Below are 15622 nucleotides of genomic sequence, written 5' to 3'. Positions count from 1 at the left end.
TATCAGAGCAAATCCAAAAGGGGAAAAAGGGAGCGATTATTCAGGACAAGCTGTTTTCTTTCTCATACCAATCATGGACTATGAATTTACAACAGTGCCAGGAGTACAACAAACCTTTTGCCGTTGCATTTTTCCCCCTTCACATTATGGGAGTATATTGAGTGACTACTAGTATTATTATATTCTTTATGTACCAGTTAATTGTATGTAACTTTTTGCAACACAAATGGTGACTGGCTATAGTGAACACTGTAAATTGGAATTCAGTTTAGCGAAGAAGAAGATTATGTTAAAGGGGTTCACAAGTTGAGACGATAACAATGTTTTATTTTTTTTCTGGGTGGATTTGCATTTCCCTCCATAAGCATCATGTACGTAGTTTTGGTTAAAGGCAAACTTTATAATGTGAAGTATCTTTGACTAATTTTAGCTTAATCCATCAACAGCAACTCCTTCTAGGGCAATTCCACACTGCAACTCAAGCTGCTTGTCTTACCTGATATTCCAAGCCAACTTCAGTAAAATCCGGTCTGGATTGCAGTGGGTTGTCAGTATTCAATCCAGACTGAGAGTGGTCTGATAACCAGCCTGGACCACAGTCATTGCTAGACCCGATTGATTGTTCCCCGACCTCTTGCAGGAAAGGCAAACCTTGCTGCCTGGCTCCAGTATGGACCAGTTTGTGCCTTTTCCTGTTAGGGCTGTTCCCTTCTCACTAGCCATCATGACTTTTCTTTGCTTTCCCAAATGTTTGCACACATGCACGCCTTCTTTCTCCCTTCCCACATTATCTCCTTTTACATCAATACACACCCTTTCTTTTTTCTCCTTATAAAAACAATAACGTTCTGATGCTACAATAATGAAAGCAGTAGGAAAAAAGTTATTATTATTCTCTGTTGTTGTTCTGGTATTCCTCTATAGATCCATGGAAGGATTGATAGTTCAGCTTCATAGAAATAAAGTAGTAACATTCCTATTATACTACTTAAAGGTGTTGAAATAAATTAAGGTAAGGGAAACTCTGCAGTACTATGGGCAGCGCTGATGCAGAAACATTGTATCAAAATATCTCATAAACCTCCTACTTTGCCCCATCTATTCTCGTCCATGCCTTAAAACTCTTTATCAAATAACTTCATTCTGAGAATGGAGGTGGATGCTTTCACAATAGTGACATAGTGTTTGTCGCTCTTCTCACCAGGTATATTCTGACACAAAGCAGATCATGCTTCCCAACTTTGTTTAATTGATTAGATTTATTTGCTTTTTAAGCTTGATTGGTGACTGTTTCTGTTGTATTTTATTGATCTGTTGTTAGCTTATTTTATGTTCTCCTTTTGATTATTTCTGCTTCTGCGTGGATTGTGTGCTTATTCTTTTCTTACAATTTTGTGGAGATTGTCCCCCCACAAGTAGCTTTTTACCTTGTAAAAGATGAATAGATAAAATAAATCAACTTGATTAAAAAGAGTTTCAGAGTGATTTATCTGAATGTGCCTTAACCACTAATTCAGGTCACAGTATACAGCAGCAGAACCTCTGTTCATCTACATTCCAAGAAACAGCATATTCTGTGAAATAAGCAAATATATGTATGTATGTATGTATGTATGTATGTATGTATGTATGTATGTATGTTAAATGCTTGTTAACTATTTAGATTACCTTGCTAGGCCCCAAACATGGGACCTGTTTCAGCCTAACCGAAGGCCATCGACAGGCAGTAGTCACAACAACAATATATATATGGGATGCGGTGGCTCAGTGGGTTAGGACGCTGAGCTCGTCGATCAGAAGGTCGGCAGTTTGGTGGGTCGAATCCCGAGTACCGTGTAACAGAGTGAGCGCCTGTTACTCGTCCCAGCTTCTGTCAACCTAGCAGTTCGAAAGCACGTAAAAATGCAAGTAGAAAAATAGGTACCACTACGGTGGGAAGGTAACAGCATTCCGTGTGCCTTTGGCGTCTAGTCATGCCGGCCACATGACCACGGAGACGTCCTCGGACAAGCGCTGGCTCTTCGGCTTTGAAACGGAGATGAGCACCGGCCCCTAGAGTCGGAAATGACTAGCACGCATGTTCGGGGGAACCTTTACCTTTTAATATAGATAGATAGATAGATAGATAGATAGATAGATAGATAGATAGATAGATAGATAGATAGATAGATATTGATAGATATTGATAGATATAGAACTCAAATTTATATTTCCATATTTTGGAAATATTAGAGTTAGAATTAGAGTACCATGCTCTTAGAAAACAATAATTTACCATATGATATTTTTCATTATTACTGCCACTGTTTATAGACAATTGCTTGGTGTTGCAGCACAATTTATATATATCGTTTCAGAATTCCTTTAATGTTTCTGTAAAGAACTTACAGCAACAACTGGATACCATGGCCTCTGACAGCATTAACTGGGACTCCAAAGCTGAAAAGTATGAGGAAGAGCTGTCACATGTCCTCCATTTCTGCATCACAAGAGACGAGATACATGAGGTGTGGTGAAAAGAAATCATTAAATGACTGCAACTGTTGTGTCCTTTGTCTTCTTGTTGTACTCTTCAGTAATGCCATTGCATTCCATTTTGTTTAAACTTTTACGGAACCCTTAATTCACAAACCGTTGTGGAGATATAACTGCCTCCCTAATTAAGGCCTTTGCTAGCACCTGAATTACTGGAGACTGAAAAGCAGATTGCACAGCTATACTTCACTTCAGTCAATCAGTATGTAAAATAGATTAGTGATAGATTGTAGATTGAATTGCTACAGTTGTTTTTCTTCACCCACATGTAAAATGTCCTCTGCATCTAATAAAACACAACAGTGTAATCTAAATGCTTCTTCTCAAAAATTGAATTCATCAGAAGCAGGAGCAGCTTTTCCCTTCCTATGTCCTGAAGTGCATGTGAGGTCTGAAATGCATGTCAGATAAAGAAATGGAATTAAAATTCTTATTGTGTGAATTGACTCTTGCTAGTGCAATTTGTACTCCACCAGTAGGGTGATTATAAAATAAATATTTTCTTTACTCAGAAATTCATGTTTTTTCACAATAGTTAAGTTCGGAAGCGCTCAAAATCACGATCCACACCCCACCCATAATTTTGAAATAATACATTCTGGTGTCTTGTTCTTATTTGATTCAGTGACAATAGGATTAAAATGATGTCTGATTGAAACTCATCTGACTTCCCTCGGCTCTTTTGTGCAACATAAATATAGCTATTGTTTCCTGACAGATTGTTTAATGCTTAGATAGCTCCCCAGCATATTTAAATAGGTTGTCATTTCTGAATATGGTGAATTCTTAATCTTAAGAATTATTGAAGGATTTTTAAATTCTTAATATAGCGTGGCTGAAATCCATAAAACTGTTTTGGGCACTCCCATTTTGTTTCCTATTAGAAAAGTCCAAGGGTGATTATAAATTACTTCAAAATGTTCTCTTGATTTTAAAAATGGCTTCTTGTGATTCATGGTGAGCTATTATTCAAGAAATGCCAGTTTAAAGTTCCACTGATATAAAGGATTTGGTTGCAATTGTTTGGACATTTTATATACGGCGTTTGATGGAATGGGACAATTGAATATGGTTGTCTTAGCATGCACACTTCATCCCCGGCCCCCCACCACAGCTGACCCCCTCTGGGCATTCATACTCAGCTAGTCCCAGCTGCAGTGAGGGGCCCGGAATGAAGTGGGCATGTTAAGGCAGACATGTTAAATTGTCCTAGACCTAGTATTTGAAACATGTGCAGATAATGCACCATACGATGGCCAAAAACCTTTTTAAAAAAGTCAATCTTAAGGCTATGCAAATGCATTTATATATCATCAAACTGTCTTAATCGTGTTCTCAAGTGGCATCCTTGTTGATAATCTAGAGATGATGTCTTGTTGATCAGCCTGTTTGTATTTAGCCTAGTGATTTGTACTCAATAGGACAAAAAGAAAGCATTATTGTCATTCACTTTCCTGTTAAAGCCACTTTCCTTGATGAACATGATTGCTCTGGCGGCCTCCGTGATTTGGAAAGTATTTGTTTTGATTAGCAAATGTCACCTTAGCACAAGTTCCACCAGACTTCAAAACGGTCTCCAGCTAGTAACTTCACTGCAGATTTCTCAGTATACAGTCTGGAAGCATTTTTGGTAATCACACTTACTTTTCATAGCTTTGATATTTAATCCTGTGTAACAGTACAGAAAAGCCAGTAAACCTATCATGTCATTACTATAGAAAGAAATGTATTTATGGATTGCAGTTTAGCTCCAGTGAGGATTGTAGTTTAGCTCCAGTGAGGTGTACTGACATCTTGATGAGATTTAGATAGTGCTTTCCTATTGTATAAATAGCAAGTACATCATGAAAAACAGTGACATTATGTTGGCATGATGGTAATGTAATGTTGTTAAAGGCTAGCAGGCCCTATGCTATGCGTAAATTAAATAGAAGTCAGTTTAAGTTAGCTTAATATCATTTAAAATGACATTTGCTAGTTTGCCGAAGGCAGTTCATCAACATTCATTGGATAATTATGTAATATTATTTAATGTGATTGGATTAGTTTGTAGACAGAGATTATTTTAGAAAACACAGAGGAAATCTGCTGATTTGCTCAGTTCGGCTTCATCTGTTTTCTCATGGAAATATGTTTTAAATGGGGGAAATATGAAACACGTTTTCTTCAAAGTAGTACTCAGATAAAACGAACCAGTTTCTCCCTTCATTTTTGCCCAACTAAAGCAGTAGTTGATTGTGTCCTCCAAGGTCAGTTTATTCCCTGGAGTAACACTCTCTGTTTGGCACTAATTATTATTTCCTTGTGAGTGAGCAGAGATTCATATTTGTAGGGTAGACCAGCATTTAAAGGTTGGAACTTACAGATTATACTAGATTTTAAAAGTAATTTGTTTTCCAAAACACACCAACCAACCTTACTTTTATATATACAGTAGTTAACATAAACCAGGGGTGTCAAACTGCCGGCCCGTGGGCCGGATGCGTCATGGCGAAACTGCGCCCACCCCATTGCCGGCAATGGAAAAAAAGTCATGATACGTCACGTGACGTTGTGAGTTTGACACCCCTGATATAAACAAATCAGTCTTGAAATCCAAACTGAGTTGACAATGAGCAGTGAGTACTGAATGAATTTTCCATTTCAAAATAAATGAAACTGGAGTGAAACTAATCAGACTTATTCTATGTTTTTTTAAAGGAAGATAATAAAATAATCCAAATTTGGCATAATAAAAAGAAAAATTATTATCCTACCAAGGAGAAAATTATACCCCCACCAAAATGGGCACTAGAAGCTACTCAGTATAAACACGGAGCAAACCCCATACTTACTTGCACTGACAATGTTACCTAGTTGGATAATTAAATGTCAGCAAATAAAACAAACTCAGAGAGCACCAAGAAATCCACAGTTTAACCCTGAGCTCCATATATTCTTTTTTATTGGAAGTTAAATTTATTAATGTTTAGGCTGTGTATAATGAAAACTAAATAAAGTAGAACAGTCAGGAGAAAATGCTCTTCTTCACCAGAGATTTTTAAGCAGAAGCTGGCCAACCATATGTCAGAAATAATGTAATTGTAATCTGAATGTTATAATTTTATATTGAATTGTACTAGAGAAGTTCCCGGTTCTAAAATACTGTGTCTCTAATTGAATTATATAAGCTACAAACAACATAAACAGGAAAATAAATTATTTATAGAGTTTTTAAGTATCCCTGTCATTTTACAACTCCGTGCTTACTTCAGCAGAGATTAGGCCCATATTTCAAAACCAATTTCAGGCTTCTGGGACATGTTAATGCCATTCTGGATATATGATAGCATGCAGTCATAAATCAATGTTTACATTTCTGCCTGGTATCCAACTTGCATCAATTCTACATCACAATCATTGCAACATAGTCTTTTTTCAGAACTTGCCATGACAGCATTTTAAAATAACACTTTGAAGCAATACTTATCTCTGCCACTACCACCTCCTTCTTCCATTCCAGAAGTGCCACAGCACTGTGTGCAGATATATTGGACAGGAATATTTTTAAATTACATACTGCATTTGTGATGTTTCAGTGCATGCCTTTCAATAATCAACTTACAGACATGAAAAAAGCTACATTAAAGGGATTCCTTGAAAGCCTTCATCTTGAAAAAAGTGAAGTAGTATCTTCCCTTTTCTTGTAAACATGAGAAACAGTTTATTAAAACAGAGTCCTCATAAACTGTTCATTATTATTTTCTTCTTCTTGTGACACAAATTGCAATAATTTTCATTAATTATTCTTTGCGTTGTTTCTTCCCCATGAAAAATCAGGTTTGTCATAGGGAAAAAAAACTGGTTTTCTAAGGCAAAGGCTAATTAAAATAACTTTTTAATAATATGTGAAACAGTTTGCGGAATAGTAGTCAACTCAAATGTCCAGTTGGCTCCTGTCTTGTACTGTCATATCTTCATGTGTTTTTCCTCAGTGAATCAAATACACTGATGAAGCTGTTATAGTTTCACAAATAACACTGTGGTGTTATTATACTTAATATTAGTGACTTTCTCAGAAATGTCCTACTGAATTCAGTTAGTACCTCTTTCAAGTACTCATGCTTAAGGCAAGCCTGGAGTATTAGATGCATGTGAGGATTTTTTGTCTACCTTGAATCTGATTGATTGATTGATTATGTTTTTGAGTCCTAGTGACAACATACATTTTCTCCATCATGAGTCAATATGCTTGTGCACTTTTTTCATCTTTGAAGTTTAGATGAATCTATCTATCTATCTATCTATCTATCTATCTATCTATCTATCTATCTATCTATCTATCAATAACATATCTGTTTAGTAGTTTGATCTATGCTGTTCCTAATGTAAATGAATTTTGTCTATCAATAAGTAGCAGCATTATTCCTAATTATTGAAAACTAATCAGTATTAAGGCATAATGTAAGAAATCTAATGCTGTGGGTTGAAATCTGCCACTGTTTTTCATTTAAAAGGAGAAAAGTAAGAACAGCTGAATTCCATTGACATCCTTTCCAAAAAAATGAATTTCTGTTTTATGTACTTTCTATCAAAACAGAAAAAAGAAGTTTAAAATCTTTAATTAGTACACTGACAACCTGTTAAAAGGGTTTTTTTCCTTTGCTGATTTGTGGTTCTATGTAAGGATTTCCTCTCCCCAGCCAAAGAATCATGATTTCACATTTTAAATAGTAAAAGAATATTTGCCAAATGGCAAATGAATTGCTGGCTGGCTCTAATGTCCTATAAGAGAAAGTTCCAAACTACAGAACTTCAACTGATGATAAATGGATTATGGTTATTATATATTCTCACATAAACCAAGAATCTTACTTGAAAATCAAAGACATTTTTTACGTCGAAAATAAATGGCAATGCTCAAACAAGTCTCACACGTGCACTTCTTGAAAAGAATCTTTATTCTGGAACAAGGTACAAAGAACATACACTGAGCATTTATTAAGAATGTTTTTCCAGCCAATCAATTTTATTGATTGATAAAATTGATATCCCTTAAAGTTAATGGAGAAACCCAATTGTTGCTGTCCTCCAAAAGTTAAATTGTTCCTATACCAATTAAACAGATAATCTGTAATTCTAATTTTTTTTACTGTATTATACTTATAATAGTAACTGCAATATTTACAACAGAACAAAGATAGAAATATCAAATCTGGTACAATTTAAGTACTACCTACCATTTCATACAATTTACATTTATAAGACACAGTATATATAGGAAAGGGAAAGAAGAAATGAATTATATGGAAATATAATGCTATAGCAAAATGTTCAAGAATATTTGACCAAAGTTCTTTTTTTATTAAAGAGTTTTACAAAAACAAAATTTTACAATATATCCCAAAATCCCTCCCACCCTAAACCCGCCCACTTCCCCCCCCCACTTCCCAGAGCTAAATACAGGATTATAGTTACAATAATCATATTCTAAATAAAAATTATGCATAATATACAAATAACCAAATTCATAATGTGCTTTAACTCCCCTTTAACATAACTACAAACAAAGTACCAATAACAATATCCCACTAAAATCTACTCATAAGCTAAATGGAACTTTTTAGTCCCATATTTGTTCTGAATATAATTTATCCATCTCCTCCAAACTGAAATATATCTTTCCTGTGAATGATCTTTCAAATAAGCAGAAATCTTAGACATTTCTGCAAGATTCGAAACTTTAAACACCCATTCTTCTATAGTGGGCAAACTATCCTTCTTCCAATATTGTCCCACCAGTAACCATGCTGCTGTTATCATGTTCAACATCAAGTTAGTTTCTTTAACATCAGAATCTACAACAATACCCAATAAAAACAATTGCGGAGAAAACTTTATCTTTCTCTTAAAAATCTTTTGAATGTTCCACCAAATTTTGATCCAAAAAGCTTTTATATTTCTACAAGTCCACCACATGTGAAAATAGGTAGCGTCTAAACTACCACATCTCCAACATTTAGACTGTAAATTAGGATACATGTTAGACAACTTCTTGGGATCCAGATGCCATCTATAAAACATTTTGTAAAAATTTTCTCTTAAGTTTTGAGCCTGAGTAAATTTAACATTTCTGACCCAAATTATCTCCCAGGTGTCCAACGAAATTGGTTCCTGAATATTTTGTGCCCACTTTATCATACAGTCTTTAACCAGTTCCGTTTCCGAATCCAATTCAATTAAACCATTATATATCCTCTTTATATGTGCACAATTTAAATCTCTAATTTGTTTTACTAAATTTTGATCTGTAATTGTGATGCCAACCTTTTGATCTGACTTCCACCTAGCTTTCAATTGGGTATATTGAAACCAAGAGTAACTTATGTTTTCTTGTCTTAACTCCTCTAATGATTTAAGTTGCCAATCATTCCCTTGCAATCTAAGTAGTTCCTTATAAGAAACCATATCCATACTCACTCCCATAGATACGCCGTCTATCGCGTGTCCAGGAATTCCCCAAATCGGTATTTTATAATTTAACTTATAATAATACTTTTTCCAGACACGCAATAAAGCACTTCTAAGAATATCGGATTTAAAAGCCCTGTCCACCTTCTTATCATAAAGCAAATATGCATGCCATCCGTATACCAAATCCCATCCCTCCAGATGAAGTATTCTCTTTTTAGTTAAATTAAGCCAATCACTAACCCACGTCAAGGCAACCGCATCATAATACAATTTCAAATTCGGCGCCTTGAGTCCCCCTCTTTCCCTGGCATCTTGTAAAATCTTAAATTTAACTCTTGGTTTTTTCCCCGCCCAAATAAATTTGTTAATACCCTTCTGCCATTGATCAAGGTTGGCATCCTTTTTCAATATAGGTATCATTTGAAACAAAAAGAGAAACTTTGGTAGAACATTCATTTTAACAACTGCAATTCTTCCCAGTAATGATAATTGTAATTTTTTCCAATTATTTAAGTCCCTTTGTACCTTCAACCATAGTATTTCATAATTATTCTTACATTTGAGGCTGCAATATATACTCCTAAATATTTAACCTTCTTCACTATTTCAAAACCTGTTAATTTAGACAACATATCCCTTTTACTCATAGATAAGTTCTTAGATAATATCTTAGTCTTATTACTATTCACCTTAAACCCAGAAACCTTACCATACTGAGTTATAATTTCCATCAAATCTATAACCAACTGTAACGGTTGGGATACTGTCACAACCAAGTCATCAGCAAAAGCTCTCAGTCTATAATCATTCTGTTTTATTTTAATTCCCTTTATCATAGAGGACTCTCGAATTTTAATTAATAAAATCTCTAATGTTAAAACAAACAATAATGGTGATAGGGGGCAACCCTGTCTTGTACCTTTTTCAATTTTAAAAATCTCTGTTAATCCCCCATTAACTATAATTTGTGCAGTTTGTTGTTGATATATAGCTTTAATAGCATGTAGAAAACCTTCTCCAAAATTCATCTCCTCAACAACTCTTAATAAAAATTGCCAATTCAATTGGTCAAAGGCTTTCTCTGCATCCAAAAATATCAATGCTGCGGGGACTTGGTTGTTCTTATCCAAATATTCAAGCAAGTTAACAATTTGCCTTACATTATATTTCATATACCTCCAAGATATAAATCCCGATTGATCACTATGAATCATTTGTTTCAAAACTTGCATTAATCTATTTGCCAATACTTTAGCAAAAATCTTATAATCTGTATTTAAAAGCGATATAGGTCTATAATTTTTAGGTTGAGTAAGGTCTTGACTTTAGGATTCTCTTTGAAGCCTCTGATACGCAAAGCAAACTCCATGTTCTTGTATTCTGATATAGTAACCTCGTCTTCTGTTCTGTCAATCATGGCCTCTGCTCTATCAATCTTCTGTTCAGCATCAATAATTTTATTTTCCAAATTCTCCACATACTCCATAACTGAGTCCACACGAACATCCAGGCGTTCTATATGTGCAGCCAAACCCTGGAGTGCAAGCACTATATCTTCCCTGATCTGGTTGAATTAACAAATTCTTCCCTTGTTTTCTTTATTTCTTGTTGCAAAACTTGTGTTGACTGCATCACAACTTGCTGAATGTCTGTCAGTGTAAATGCAGGAGGTGGGGGAGAGGGTGGTTGTACTGTAGGTTTCATCGAAGTCTGCCCTGCAGCTTGTGGTATAGGTGAGGAAATAACATTCTTAGAAAGCGGAGGCCCTCCCCCACGTCTCGCAGCCATCTCTTAGGTTTCGATTTCCTCTTTCACCCAGCAGAATCAAAGTTCAGGGGAAAAAAGGGAAGAAAAAATAACAATTCTCCCAAAGTTCTTAACCTTCAATAAGAAGAAAAGGGAACAGGCTTTCAAATAAGCAAAATCCGATACTGGATAAAGTCAGTTGCAAATTGTATCTCTTGCTTTGTAGCGAAATATAACAATTTTCAAACACAGTCACTTCACACAGGAGAGAAACATTCCAGCACCATTTTTACTCCATTTCAAACTTGAAACTTGAAGAAGATAATGAAACTGAGTTAAAGTTAAAATCCAATTTGAAAATTCAGATCTTCCTGCTTTGCTCTGCCTGCTTTCCAAAGGAACAAAATACTCACAATCCCCTCTAAGCAGCAGGTGCAGTTGTCGCATCTTGTTCCACTCCTTTTGGAGCGAAGACGTCCTGAGAGCGGAGAAAGCCTGGGCTCCGAGGGGGCTCACCCTGTTATCCCCCAAACTACTTGGGAGAATCGCAGGGGAGCTCTACCTCTACCCAGTCCAGCTCGCCTCTCCCTCTTCTCCCGAGGGAGAAGCTCCAGCGCCGCGGGACAGCTGATTTTCGCTGCCTCCGGGCGCTTTGACGCTTCCCAGGATCGGGCGGCTTCAGAACGCCGCCATTCGGCGTGGCAGCGCTACCGGAAGTCCCAAAGTTCTTCTATGAGAAAAGAAATTATTTGACAGAACAGACTCATGGTTGCAAGTTGGGTATAAATTTATAATTACAATGTTGCAGAATAGTTGTTAGAATATAAAGAGCTCCATATATGGGGAATATATCAGAAGAACCTGTCCATCCAGTGAATACCATACCAAAATCTAGAAATGTAACATCCAAGCCCGTTTTTCCCCTCTCAGGCAGACGATGTTAAGCAGGGGTACAGAAAGACTACAGAGCACAAGTTTCCTTCTCTGTTATGGGGAGGTGAATTGGGAGAATTTGACAGCTGCTATTGTGTTGCTGTCTGGTTCCCACAATTCCCTCTGATCTAAAATGGGGATTGATTGAAAAGCGTGCCATATTCCTGTCCTCTTGGCTCTTGCCTCAGGACACAGCTGCAATGTTGTCGGTGTTGGTTTTTTTTGTTTGTTTTACATGTTCGCTCTTCCTCTATACTTCATCTGGTGCACACCGTTCATATTCACTTTTGTTTCTGATTTTCGTTTGCTAATAGATACCCCGAGTAGCTGTAACATTTTCACAAAATGTTGTGGTGTCACCACTGTTTATTATTTCAGTAGCACAAATAGCTCCCTAATGAGGACTGGTTATAGACTCTTTCTCAGCTCTGCTGGCGGCAGAAATAAATGTCAGCTTAGGAAAGCTCCAGGAGATGCAAATCAGTGAATATCATAACAGCGATAATAATTTAAATATATCCCTTAAAAATCCTAAAAAAAGGTGACCTTCTATTTTGACATATCTTGTAGAAAACTGGAAACCATGGATTTGGTTTATTCCTTTAAACCAGTCATTCTCAACCTGTGGTCTGTGGACCCCTGGGGGGCCATGATGTCATTACAGGGAGTCCTCGAAAACTTGAAGAAATGTTATGATTTAAATTTCGAGTTAGGTCTTGGGGGTCCATGGCTATGGTCTATGGACGCAAAAGGTATTTAAAGGGGTCCATGATGTAGAAAAGGTTGAGAACCGCTACTTTAAACCAATTAAATACAACTTAGTAATACATTGTTTTTGAGACGACATAATAATAAATAATAATAATAAAGTCAGAAGAGACCTTGGAGGTCATCTAGTCCAACCCCCTGCTCAGGCAGGAACCCTATACCATTTTGGACAAATGGCTGTCTAGTCTCTTCTTAAAAACTTCCAGTGTTGGAGCATTCATAGCTTCTGGAGGCAGAGCAGCATAATTTTGCTGCAGCATGTTTATTCACTACCAGTGTTATAGAGGCAATTAATTTCATTCCAAATACCCCTATATGAAACTCACATGGGTCTTACATTTTGGGGCCTGCAGTTTAATCTCACAGGTTGCTAAATGACAAATAAACTCTTCCTTGTTAAGCTTCAGAAACTAGAGATGAAATTGCCTAGCTAAAAAAAAATAAAGGGGAGCATGTTTATATTTTAAGACTCTGTAAGAAGGAAGGAGAGTGATCTAGAGAAGATTATAGTCCATAGGATGTTTGCAGACGGGGTGTAAATCTTACGGAGTGATTTGATCCTGTCTCTGGTAAATCCCTGGATGCTTATTGTGCTTAGTCCTTCCTTGTTCCTACTGCAGACGTGAAGTTTTGTGCAAATAGAGAACTTGTGTTTCCACACAATGAGTCATGGTGAAAAACAGATGTGAACTGCGTTTGTCTTAGCGACAATGCTTAACTTTACCAGTGTCTTCTCCGTGTAGCAGAGGATGTCAGGACTCTGTGAAGAGATCCTAACAGAGAATTGTCATGTTAAGCGTATGCCAATACTGTGGGTAGGTGAGAAAGTCACAGTTTTCTCTTTGGGGAGAAAAAGGAATGGCATTTATGTTTCGATGCAAAATAGACTTGGCAAGAGGCACTCCTTGCTGGAAATAGATGAGCTCCAATTGGCTAAAACATCTCTTGGCTTTCAATCCCATGTGGGCAGCCTCACAGAAAACTAAAATACCTATTACCATTTAGGCAAAACGTCAGAATAGCCAGCTCAGGCAATGCTTCATTTAAATTATGATGCCAGAAACTGGAGTGATGGAAAGGCTGACCAATTAGAAAATACCTGTGTACAAAGAGTTGTTTTAATGGCATCAAAGAAGAATTGTAGGCTGCTTTCATAGCAGAATGCTCTTGCAATAGAACAACTTCACAAGGGTAAGTTCAGTGCATCCATACTACCAGCATGTGTCTGGACAAGTCATATACCAGAGGTCATCAACCTTTCTTGGTTGGCAGACTAGAGGGAAAGGGAAGGGGAAACACACACCAGGCCACGAGCATGCGTGATAGTCGCTAGCCCTGCTTTGTTCTTGTGCACAGTGCCCTGTTTCTGCACCCTGCAGCACGGCGTCGGCCCGTTTTTACACACCGAGGTGCGGTGGCATCCCATTTTCATGCCCTGAGGTGCGCCATTGGCCCATTTTTGTGCAGCGCAGTGGCACGGTGTCCCTTTTGTGCCCTAAGGCATGGCATCGGCCCATTTTTGTGCCCTGAGATATGGTGGCATCCCGTTTTCATCCACCAAGGTGCAACAGCGGCTTCTTTTTGCACCGCATGGTGTGGTGTCCTGTTTGTGCCCTGCGGCCACAGCACTAGCACAAGTGGGGGGATGTGCGCACATGTTCTGCAGCACAGTGGCCAGCAGCCCACTACCAGCCCACAAGTTGGGGACCCATGTCATATACACATACTGTACAATTTTCATTTTTAAATTTCTGTTTATGTATTTAACATACATTACCTTTTATCAAGTACTATGTGTGCAATATGACCAAAACCATTCATACAGGGCAGTTTTCTTAAATGTGTGAATTTGCATTATTTATTTCCATATGATTTATCTCAGTATTTTTAATCACAGAAATTAAATATTGCATCACATTTAATAATTTAGGATTTACATAATATACCTACGCATAGGTGGTTGCTACACATTACAAAATATCACAAATCCATACAATAAATGGTTCAGAATGCAGACTCAACCAGTGACCTAAACTGCATTTATGTCTGTAAAGGTATCTCTGTGTGTATTTATTACTGACAAAATCGTGTTTTAAAATGAAGTTATTTCTTTTCAGCTCAGAGAATCCTTTAAAGATCTCAGAAAGAAATTCAACAACCTGAAATTCAACTACAGCAAGAAAACGGAAAAAGCACGAAATCTGAAAACTCTCAGAATTCAAATTCAACAAATGGATGCTTTTTCTGAAAAATATCAGGTAATATTTATAGCAGTTAGGGCACAGAATGCATGCATGAGGTTTATTCTGAATGCACACAGATGACTGGAGTAATCTGTCAAACATTTCTTCCATTTGCAGCTGATGTAATAGAACACCAAAGGTCACATCATTTCCTTTTAATAATTGACTTAGAATAGATTGTGCATGTGTGTTTTAAAGCTAGAAACTAACTCTGCTTTCTCAGTCTTTTTCTTTTTTATAATTCATCATTATTATTGTGATTGCTATTGCCATAAACGTGTTTTCACATGAACAAACATTAAAATGCCTGGAAAAAATATATACCAAACACGTGTAAGATCTCATCTGCCAAGATGATTGATGATGCCATGCAGCAATGCTTTGGCTTTGTCTTCACTCAGAATTATAAAAAATGGGATTCCATGAAATGTTACAAATACACACTGAAATGGTCCAGTGTTTTTTATTTCCTTTGCTCTCCAGTAATTTTGCTAATACTACACAGCATAAATATACTAACATGGTTCTTAAATTCTTCTTATGTTTTTGGGGAACAGGTACTGAGAAACAAGTTAGAGAATCTAAAGAAGAAAGTTTTAGATTCTATACCCACTCAACCAAGTGACAGAGCTGAATTTATTTCTGCATCAGTCAATGAATTAGAGAAACAGCTGACTGAATTTGGGAAGATTATGGAAGATTACAAGAAAAATTTGAAACTGTTGGAACATTTACAAGAGATGATGGAAGAGGTATAATAAAAAAAAACAAATGTCTTTTGTAGCTCATGACAGCTCTGAGAATTAGGAAACAAATGTAGACTCCATATGTATGTCATCAATCATGGATTTAATTAGCAAAAAGGTGCTTAAATGAATATAATCATTCAATTTTTAAACACTGGTTTCTTATTTTGCTTGAATATGTAGACTAGCCTGTTTGCT

At 36.7% G+C, this 15622-nt stretch overlaps 1 protein-coding gene across 1 annotated transcript in view; it reads left to right on the top strand.

Moving 5' to 3' along the window:
• The window catches only part of CCDC141 (coiled-coil domain containing 141), a gene marked incomplete at both ends in the record, with an annotated part of 144843 nt that overhangs the window by 97411 nt on the left and 31810 nt on the right, over nucleotides 1-15622 (top strand). Inside the window, 3 exons of the mRNA XM_081314251.1 lie at nucleotides 2358-2507; nucleotides 14553-14693; nucleotides 15236-15430. Coding sequence (XP_081170377.1) covers nucleotides 2358-2507; nucleotides 14553-14693; nucleotides 15236-15430 — 486 coding nt within the window. The remainder of the gene's footprint in view (nucleotides 1-2357; nucleotides 2508-14552; nucleotides 14694-15235; nucleotides 15431-15622) is intronic.

The sequence above is a fragment of the Vipera berus genome, assembly GCF_964194415.1.
Source record: "Vipera berus genome assembly, chromosome: 1".
In the NCBI taxonomy this organism is placed as follows: domain Eukaryota; kingdom Metazoa; phylum Chordata; class Lepidosauria; order Squamata; family Viperidae; genus Vipera; species Vipera berus.
The sequence above is the reverse complement of the archived record's forward strand: the minus strand, read 5'-3'. Positions and strand labels throughout refer to the sequence as shown.